Genomic DNA, 10,376 nt, shown 5'->3' with positions numbered 1-10,376 from the left:
CGGGGGTCCACTTATAAGCGAGGTCAGCTTGTTCTTGGAGAAATACAGTAGATTTTGTGTCACATCAACACAAGGTACGATGACTTTTGCTAGGTAGTAGTTACATGGGGATAATGACTTTATTTCCTGCCACCACCAGGAGATGATGGTGCATGATGTTGAACAAGAGGCCCTGCTAATGTGAGCAAGATCAAGTGTAATCGTGTTAAGCAACATTAGAGCTTTTGTTTTTCTGTGAGGTACTGGGCGCAAAGTATCACGGGTCATGTGAATTGTCAGTGTTCATTATTGTTGCATGACAACAAAATGTCAACAGTTTGCGACAGACTTCTGATCGGTCAGCTCCAGAGTGTTACACTCATCAGTGTTAAATTCTTTTCATGCCGTAATGCATGGATGCTTCCAATAATTGTGTGTAAAAAAGACAGTGATCCTTAAATAGAAGAAATGAACAGCATATGCAGCAAACCTCCACACCCTGCTCTATTCTGCTCTTGCCCTACTCCCTCTAGAGTTGCTTGAAATGGAAATAGGAATTTAGGGATTTTCAACTATTCTGCCAAGAAATCACACAGCCACGCTTCTTGCAATGCGTTTTGGAGTCAAGATTCAATTGAGCACAGTGACTACACAAATGAACTAAATGCAGCTCATGTGGACAGAGTTGTTTTGAAATCAGAAGATCTGAGTCATACGTCATTATTTCCTCAACAGGAGGCGGACAAGAGCATCTGGTTCTCACTCAGCATTTATTGGTTCATGGCAGAGTGATTTGTTAGATTCACAACACAATTTTTCTTTCACAGAATTTTTATTTATACAACAGGTTCATGACATTTATTAATGAAGACATAATACTGTAAATTTGCATTGCAATTAGTTATGAGTAAATTAGTTTTGTTGTAACTGAAAAACTACCAAAAGAAAACCATGTTAGGATGAGCCTGATAGCCTTAAAGTTCCAATGCATGGAAATCAGGATGTGTCTTCGTGGAGTCTGGGTTACGTCCACACAACCCGACATCCATAGTCATTCATATTGTATCTAACAGTAATTTGAGCTTTGAAGAATCAAAAGCTGAAACAAAACAAGTATAGTCAATGTTAAACTGATATGTAAATCTATACAGCAGATGAAGACAAAAATGGACAGTGAAAAACTCTGAAAACTTATATTTTCCTGATCCTGCAGGACATGGTACAGGTGTTTTCAAGGTAGAATATTGAGCAGGTCACCCAGTATCCTGCAAGGAATCAATACTGTCCGTTGGCCAAAGCTGAAAAACATCTATTCTACATGTTCCACAGAATTGAGAGAAACAGTTGATAGTTATAATAGTCAGATGAATGATGGTACTAGAACAGCACATGAACAAATTCTTACTCTTTGAAACTTCTGTATGTGGACAAATGTGTTTGTGTAACTGTAATACACATCTCAAAGCACATCAAATGGTAAAAGACAGCATACTTGTAATAAATGCAACAGAATTATGGACAAAGTGCTGCATAATGGATGGACTTGAAGGTAGAAGTCTTTTGTTTAGTATAGCAACCATTTTTCATTTGTAAAATGAATCCGAAAACAAAAATAATCTAGTTGGTTGAGTTAAATGCCATGGATAGAAAAAAGGTTTCTTTCTCTGTGTGAACTGCTGGCAGTCAATTTAACTGAAGCTTGGAACTAACTGTGCATCCTCAGAAACTGATGAACAGTGTCAAGTTCTGGGCTAGCACACATATTGCAGAGGTTTAAGCTTTTTTTTGCAACTCTGGTTATTTAAAAAAAAATCTTTACAATATAATTCCAAAATAGCTATAACTTTTATTTTTAAAAAATACTATAAACATATTTATATTCTTACACTCATGCATTATTTGTATTGTATACAAGGGTGTGATGGCCAACAGAACACCTGATTAACAATTTGAATTATTTTGCATACAGGTCAATTTCCTGATGTGATGCATTGGCCTGAATTTGTGGAAAGAATGATTGTCCTGATAAGGATAAACAACGCTTAAAATGGATAGAGGGATTCGGCTAGAGTTAAAGTTTTTAATAAAGGTTTGTACTCAATGACTGTGGTTAGTTCTGCTTCTTGACATCCCTCCACTTTATATGCACATATGGCAGCAAATACTATGAAACTGAATGGAGTTTATGCGATAAAACATAAGCCTGGAATTCCCTTGAAGTGACTAATTTCACAAATTCGGACACTTGGTATCCTTCTGCTAACAAAACTTCCGATTTTCACTGAATTAAATGAGAACCGACGACACAAGGAACTTGCCAAACTGCACATTACACAATTGACCTTTGTAGGTTTTTCTTTCTTTCACTGAAGGGTTCTGAAAACTTACCCAACGTGTCGATATGTTTTTTTCATGACCAAATTAGTGAGCCAGCCTGCTGACATTTTATGAAAGACGATATAATATATTTACATGAGCTCTGCCCGTTGACCTTCAACTCAATTTGTAAGATTATGTCCAGTCCCCATAAAGTCAACAAGGTCATCTGCTTGAAAAACATGCATTGATACTGGAAACCATGGTACTGTATGTACTTGGTCTTTTTTGAAGAAAAAAAACAACAAAGCAAACAAACAAAAAAAACTATAAAACACTGAGCACGTCTGGTCCACACATGCAGGCATGCATTGAGCAAATTGTATTTGCAGTCGGTCTCACTGGTCGACAAAATTTAGCCGATATGTGACCTGATGGCCATTGTCCCAGGCATATAGAACTTTCTCCTTTGGATTATAATCGATTTGTGTAGTGAATGAGTACTCATTAGTAAAGGCCAGCCGTGGAATGGCCTCGGTGTTGGTATGGGTGTCATAAGCATAGCGCACTTCCCCTTCCTTCTGGTTGTACACATTGACGGCATACAATACACCACAGATAATGAAACAGTTGCCGTAAGAGTTCCTCTTGAGACCTGTCCTCCAGGTTGTTTCCCTTTTTAGGGATAGGTCTCCAGGATCCAGTTTACTAATGACAATGACTTCTTGATGATTGTACTCATAGTCTGTTGAGGGATAGATAACCCATAGTCCGCTTTCATCCACAGCAAAGTCAATATCCGAGTGACCTCTCCATTTCCATGGGGTTGTGTCCTCGTAAACCACATCATGCAACAGTGTCCAGGCAGCCACATATCGCATCTTCAGGTCATACTTGATGATGTTCTTGGTGAAGGCTCTATTGTAGTAGAAGGCTCCATTATAGACCACGTGACCCGTGCCAATCCAATTATAAGGAAGTTTGAAAAGGTTGCTCCAGCGGCCTACAGCAGGAGAAAATATCGCATTAGTTTCCTAATACACCTTAAAATGAATAATAACCCAGCAAATATCCAGAAAAACAAGTTCAAATGTCACTAATATCAGATGATGTGCAATACTGTATATTGTACATTAACACATTCAATCCCACATAAACATTTTTACAGATTTTGAAAGTCCAGATATTCAATCACATTTATTTATTTTCAGGTGTTTGGCCAACGGAGGGTCTATAAATGGCCGGTACTGTACTAACCAAAGTCTAAAGTAATCAAGTTAGGTAACTAAGTACTGAAGAAATCGATTATGTTTGATAAGTAATTTGACAAAAATAATTGATTACATTATTACCTAGGGTAATCAATGTTTAGTGCTTTAGTCCCTAAAGCAGGGGCCACCAACCTTTTTGAAACCGAGAGCTACTTCTTTGGTACTGAGCTATACGAAGGGCTACCAGTTTATGTGATGACCCTGCTCCTGTTATTGATTCCTCACAATAATTAAGAAACAGCTGTAGTAAATACGTAAATCAAGTGTAATATGTAATATATATGTCATATATGCATAATCGTTCGTAAAAATCCTAGAAAATCACAATGTTCTATCACTTGTAAACTATTTGCAGAACAGTTCTGCAGGCTACTCATGTGATACTCAGGGGCTCCCCGATGCATGCGGGCACTATTACTCTTATTGGATTTATGTTTGTGTCGTGGGGTTTTACGAATGCCAGCCAGCCAGCGCACATTTGACATCCCTTGGTATTTGGTCGTCACGACACCCGGCTCGTGTAGGCCCCCGAAACACAAGATCATGCTCCTTCCACGCCGTTCGTGTGTACAACACTCCACTACAATTATTTCAAAGACTTGCAAATAAATGTGTGTATAAATAAAAACCAACAGTATGTTTTAAATATAATCATAGGTCTAGTTATCATTAAATTATATTACATGGGGGGTGGCATTCCTTCGGAGGTTGCCATGTCTGTTATAGCGATGGACAGCAGGAGGTGCTGCATTTACCGTAATGCCCCTAAAGCTCCACATGAGCATGGGGAAAAATTACACAGTATCCCTTTAAGTAATCAATTAATTTATCGACTTTAGTATTTTAGCATCCAAAGTAATCAAGTATGCGGATTTGAATGTATGGACTCACAACAAATGTGATAACATGCCTTAACGATTGAATGGATTAAGGGTATTTTGTAATGCATAGACACATGATGGTCAGTCAATTGCGATTTAGAGCTTTATATTCATGTTTAGTCTAAGTCTGGCACAGAGTGCGGTTTAATTGTGCACAGAACGGTCTGCCAAATTCCCATACAAACTAGACGAAGCCAGCACCCACACAAAAATCAAATTGTGTGATTTGTTACACTCAAGTACACCTGCGGTGTTACAAACATAACGTCCTTAGAATAACACCTGGTTTGTTCATTAACTCTTTTAGTGCAAAATGTAATCAGAAATGGATAGAGGGCGAGTATATTTAGCATTTTCACTCATCTTTCAAGGCCGACAGACTATTGGGTGCTATTTATTATATTTGTAAATATGGGCGATATCAGATGAAAAATTGATTTCCATTCCTTACTTTGAATTGCATGGAAGTGGCATGTACAATACATATGTTTTATCAGTTGCTTTAATCCAAAATCAAGCATGCTAAAATGATCTGATAACAGAAAACAAACACACATTGTTCATATTAAGAAAATAAATCTGTACCAATTTGTAAGGGTGGAAACTCTGCTATCCAATGGTCACGGTTATTACTACAGTGCCCAATTGGCTTATATTGGGTAAGCATTAGTCAAGGGTGTCAGCTACCCTCATAAAAAACATATTTATTATTATTATTATTATTATTATTATTATTGCTACTATTTTCAAAAATGAGAATTGTCATCCATGGCATTGAAAAAATTAAGCGTTTGTTCATTTGGAAATGATTGTGTTCAGAAAATTTGATTTTGATTATGTTTAAACCACATCAAATAGGATGATGCGTAAAATTAACTACATGCTTGATTAAAAATAACTGTAACTCTAACTTCCCTTTAGGAGATTGACTGGGGCCAATCCTGCAAACAGCTTCATTTATTCGTCCAATTTCTGTGGCTAATAAAACGGGAATTAATCAGTTAAAATATCAGAGCATATGTCAACTATTTCTCTAACATTCAGGACATGCACACAAATTGAGGCAACTGTGGGAACTCCAGCTTGTATGGTTTGTATTCACAGTGCAGAGCATTTTGAGAGCTCAATGTAAAGTCACTTTTTCAGGAAGTTCAGAACCCCTCTGCGTGTTAGAGTAATTAATATGTTCCACTGTTGTGTTTACGATAACATTATCGTCACGGTGCTCATGACAATGTTTTTACAACACCAGACTGTGTAGAGACAATGGTATTATGTGACGCATCCAATGTTGGTTTAATAATTCACTTTTGAACCAACATAGTGTACCTCTGGTGTCATTATTTAATCATCTGCTATCAGTCCTCCTAATCTTGCAACCCCATGGAAGTTTGATATGGATTTGATAATATAGAAAGCCCAAGGATAAAAAAAACGTGGTGAACACCCCAACCACCCACCTCAACAGAGCCAACCCACATTGCTAATCCCTTCCTACAGAGTCTTGTTCAAAGGGAACGCCAGAGGACATGTCAGAGAACCGCAGGCATCACTGCCACTCTTCAAGATACCTAGTCATCCGCACACAGCTGTGAGCTCACCTCACTGCAGGATACTTTGATTGGAAGTAAGTTCGGAAAGCCCATTGTCTCAACACATCTACGTCAACAAGCCAAATCCTATGAAGGCAGATCATAACTTTTTAAAAGAGTGTAATCCAATTCTTCGGTTGATGCGCATGTAGAACGAGTTGATTTTCCCACCCTCCGAAGCTATGAAACAACTAAAACCTAAATTCCTCAGATTCACAGAGTGCTTGCAGAGAGTGATCCTAATTCCATTAACTCTACATCCAATCAAGCTCTATTGTTATGGTGTTAACAGGGCAGTGAATGTGTCTGTTGTACTTTTAAAAAAAAAACTTCATTCTTTTTTTAAATTGGAGAATACAGTAGTAGGTCTGTTATTGTAGACTTGGTAAGTGGCATGTACATATGTTTTATCAGTTGCTTTATTCTAAAATCAAGCATGCTAAAATGATCTGATAACATAAAACAAACACACATTGTTCACATTAAGAAAATAAATCTGTACCAATTTTGATTCCATTGTGTGCACATCCTGCCTGACGTCATGGCAAAGCACGCCTCTGACGTAGTACAGAAAAGGACAGCAAAAAAAAAAATAATATATATATATATAATATATATAAAATAAAAAACAGAAGTGGACAGGAAGCATATCAATTTCTTTTTTTTATTTCAATATTGAGACGTATCTAGAGACGTTTTAAATGGATTTAAATTGTGGTAAATGAGAATCCCTATTCTTATATGAAGCAATTCTTTAGCACACTCATACAAAAAACGTTGGGTATGGTGGACGCATGTTGATCTGAAAGTATGCATACCTTACAAAAAGTAAGTGTCTGGGACACAGCCAAACGAGAGCACTGATTTACCGATATTAGAATGACAGTGATTTGCTTCAGTGTAATGAAGCGCATGAGAATGATGACTTTGAGGAGGGATCAAAACATTACATTATGATTATAATTATTTTATTATTACAATACATTATTGAATTACATTATTAGTCATAAGGAATTTTAAAACTTTTATTCTCTCAGTGGAGGTAATGAGTTGATTTATTTTTATTAGGGAATTAATGAACAACGTTAATATTTTCACAAGAGTAATGTTGGTTTTCTGAAAGGTAAACATTACAATTTTTTTCCCTACCTCAGAAGGTCCATCACCCTGGCACAGAACATACCATCCATCCATCCATCCATCCATCCATCCATCCATCCATCCATCCATCCATCGGATTTTCTTTTTTTTTTCTTACACAGCACTTACTATTATTGCTATGATTTCCAGTGGAATGTTTCCTTCAGTGAAAAAACAAGAATGTGAGAACAACCAGTGCCCTGGTACAGAATTTGCTTGACATTAAGGGTTCCACTACATCTTGCATTTGTTTGTACTGTCCATCCATCTTCTACTGCTGTATTCCAGAGTCGCGTTGCGGGGGAAGAAGCTTGTGCAGAGAAGATGAGACTTCCCTCTCCCCGGCCACTTTGAAGGATCCCCAGGACAGCCCAAAGAAATAGTCCCACCAGCGTGTGCTGGGTCGTCCTCAGGGCCTCCTCCAGTGGGACATTCCCTGAACAGTAGTCCGGGAGGCATCCTAACCAGATGCCCAAACCACTTCAACTCACTCCCTTAACACGGAGGAGCCCCTCCCAGAATAGCGAGCTTCTCACCTTATTTCTAAAGGCAGAGCCAAGACACCCTGTAGAGGAAGCTCATTTTGGCCACTCTTGTATCCGGGATTCTTTCAGTCACAACCCACCAGCTCGTGACCATAAGTGAGGGCAGGAATGTAGATTGACCGTTAAATCAAGAGCTTCGCCTTTCGGCTCAGTTGTTTCTTTACCACAATAGAGCGGTACAGCTTCTGCAAAACAGCAGATGCTGCACCGAACCGCCTGTCAATCTCCCATTCCATCCTACCCTCACTCGTGAACAAGACCCCAACATACTTAAACTCCTCCACTTGGAGCAGGACCTCATCCCTGACCTGAAGAGGGCACTCCACCCTTTTCTGACTGAGGACCATGGTGTCAGATTTGGCGGTGCTGCATTATCTTCATCCCAGCCGCTTCACACTCGGCTGCGAACGGATCCAGTGAGAGTTAGCGGTCACGGTCTGAGGAGACCAAAAGCACCACATCATTTGCACATACCACCCAGCTCATGAAAAATTAGATTTGGTCTTTTTCTTTCTAAGTGGGCCAATTTGTGATTTTCCTTTGAGGTGGGCCACATCACTTATATACATTGGACCCACTGTTAACCCCTGTCTTATGTTTTTTTCACTTTACGACATGGACTCAGACGTTTTTTTGTCCCTTCTTTACGGCATTTTTCCTGCTTTACGACGGGGTTGGCTATGTTTATGTTGTTTTGTCTTCATCTTCAGACGTCTTTAGGTAATTGCTCTTATTTTCTGGTCGCGTCAAGCTGCCTGCGCTGCAACACGTCACTAAGATGCTGGTCTGCTATTGGTGGGCTCACGGTGTCCATAAAATGCGACATGCTGAAGACTTGATCCTAGTGTGAGTGCTTACAATATTGTATTTATTGTGCATTTTAGTGCTTAATTCAAACTTTAAAGGGTTAGCCATGGGGCCCAAGATTGCTAGTGATGTTAAAGGAAAAAGTAAGAAAATGATTAGTATGGAAAAAAAGCTGAAGATAATCGAGAAAAACGAAGAAGGCTAGGCGAGGCTACCCTCGCTGGGGAATATGGCCATACAAGCTCAAGTCATGTTACTCAAAGGTAAATAAATCCTTTATATATTTTTTTATTTATTATGTTATTTTATTGTATACATGTATATTATATATAAGTAGCACTTACTATACTATTTTGTTAACACTTTTTAATATGTATATACAATTATGGTGTTTTTACCTGGGGTTTTAGCATTAGCTATTTAACATAGGCTTGTGTTGCCTGCCATACGGCGAATTCGCGTCGTGATCCCAACCGCGGAACGGATTAATCTCATAAACTGGGTCCCACTGTAAATATCTTTACTGCAGTAGTTCCATGTCCCAGGTGGGCCCACAGCAAGTGCATTAATAGCTAATTACACATTAGCTAATTACCATAGGGTCTATCGCCTGCCATATGACGATTTTGCCTTATGATCCCAACCCCGGAACGGATTAATTTCACATAATGGGCATCCACTGTATAGGAAAATGCCTAAAATATTGTCGTTAAATGATTAAAAATGATGTACGACTGGAATGGCACAATGGAAGACTGGGCAGCACGTCCGCCTCACATGCAGAGATTTTGGGTTCATTTTGGGCTCCTGGCCTTCCTTTGTTGAGTTTGCATGTTCCCCCATGCCTATTCTCCGGGTAATTCTATTTCCTCCTGCATTTCACGGATGGTAGAGATTATTAGGCAATCCAAATGGCCCTGAGGTGTGTTTTGAGTGTGAATGGTTGGTCTCTGTGTGCCCTTGTCATTATCTTGCAACCAGTTCAGGGTGTACCCCGCCTACTGCCCAAAGAGAGCTAGACTAGGCTCCAGCACGATGGATGGAAACTACTGGTGTAATGTGATTAATTGAATAATACAATCATGTATTTTGATATATTTTCATAATCTTTGTTGAGGCGCAGCACACAGTTTCATTTGCGTTACTTCTCAAGTTCCCAACAGTGGTGGTGTTGTCAGTCACAGTGGTCAAAGAAAGGACTTCTCATTGACTTTGTGTTTTGCTCAGGCACTTGGAAAATCAGATGGAATATTGCCCATGACACTCATGAGGACAAACAGTATAGGAAATGGCTGGATCTTAAGTCAGATGGTTTCTCACCCTCTAATTTTGTTTCACACGTGCATTTGTGTCCTTCGTAAATGCATTACATTTTGATAAAATTGTTAAAGAAAAAAGGATACCTTGTTTGAAATTCTCCAAGTTGCGAAACTCCACCAGATTGTTGCCATAGTAATAGTTACTGACGTAGATCTTTGAGTCTTTGGCTAGTGGATCTTTCATCCAGGCTCCTTCATTGCGGCCATAACTGTGTTGCTTCTCTGGCTGCTCGATTGATGCGAGAGTCCCTTCACAATGAAGGATTTTTCCTGTAGAAGAACAAGTTGAACATTAATCTGTGAATCCTGTTTGAACTCATATTAAGCAAGTGTTAGTTTCCCTCTTATGTGGACAAACAACCCAGACCTCCCCTTAAATTACTATTTTTCACCAATTTAAAAACCAAAAACTTTTGTTGATGATGGATTTACAGAAAAAAAGCCTCTTTTTAATATGTCAGACATGTCACCATACCTTTTAAATCAGCTCTCCTTAATGTTTGTGTCATGTTCTGCGAGGGGTTTT

General features: G+C 38.8%; 1 protein-coding gene across 2 annotated transcripts in view; it reads right to left on the bottom strand.

The window, feature by feature from the left end:
- Positions 1-730: 730 nt before the first annotated feature.
- olfml2a (olfactomedin-like 2A) overlaps positions 731-10,376 on the bottom strand; it is a 34,091-nt gene continuing 24,445 nt past the window's right edge. For both annotated transcript variants that reach the window (XM_088430759.1, XM_088430769.1), the window contains exons 7-8: positions 9,935-10,120; positions 731-3,298 (exon numbers count right to left, since the gene is read on the bottom strand). In XM_088430759.1, the coding sequence (XP_088286885.1) occupies positions 2,694-3,298; positions 9,935-10,120 (791 nt within the window). In that variant the 3' untranslated portion in view covers positions 731-2,693. The remainder of the gene's footprint in view (positions 3,299-9,934; positions 10,121-10,376) is intronic.

This window comes from Hippichthys cyanospilos, chromosome 1 (genome assembly GCF_059441005.1).
Source record: "Hippichthys cyanospilos isolate Australia breed blue-spotted pipefish chromosome 1, RoL_Hcya_1.0, whole genome shotgun sequence".
NCBI classification, from domain to species: Eukaryota; Metazoa; Chordata; class Actinopteri; order Syngnathiformes; family Syngnathidae; genus Hippichthys; species Hippichthys cyanospilos.
The sequence above is the reverse complement of the archived record's forward strand: the minus strand, read 5'-3'. Positions and strand labels throughout refer to the sequence as shown.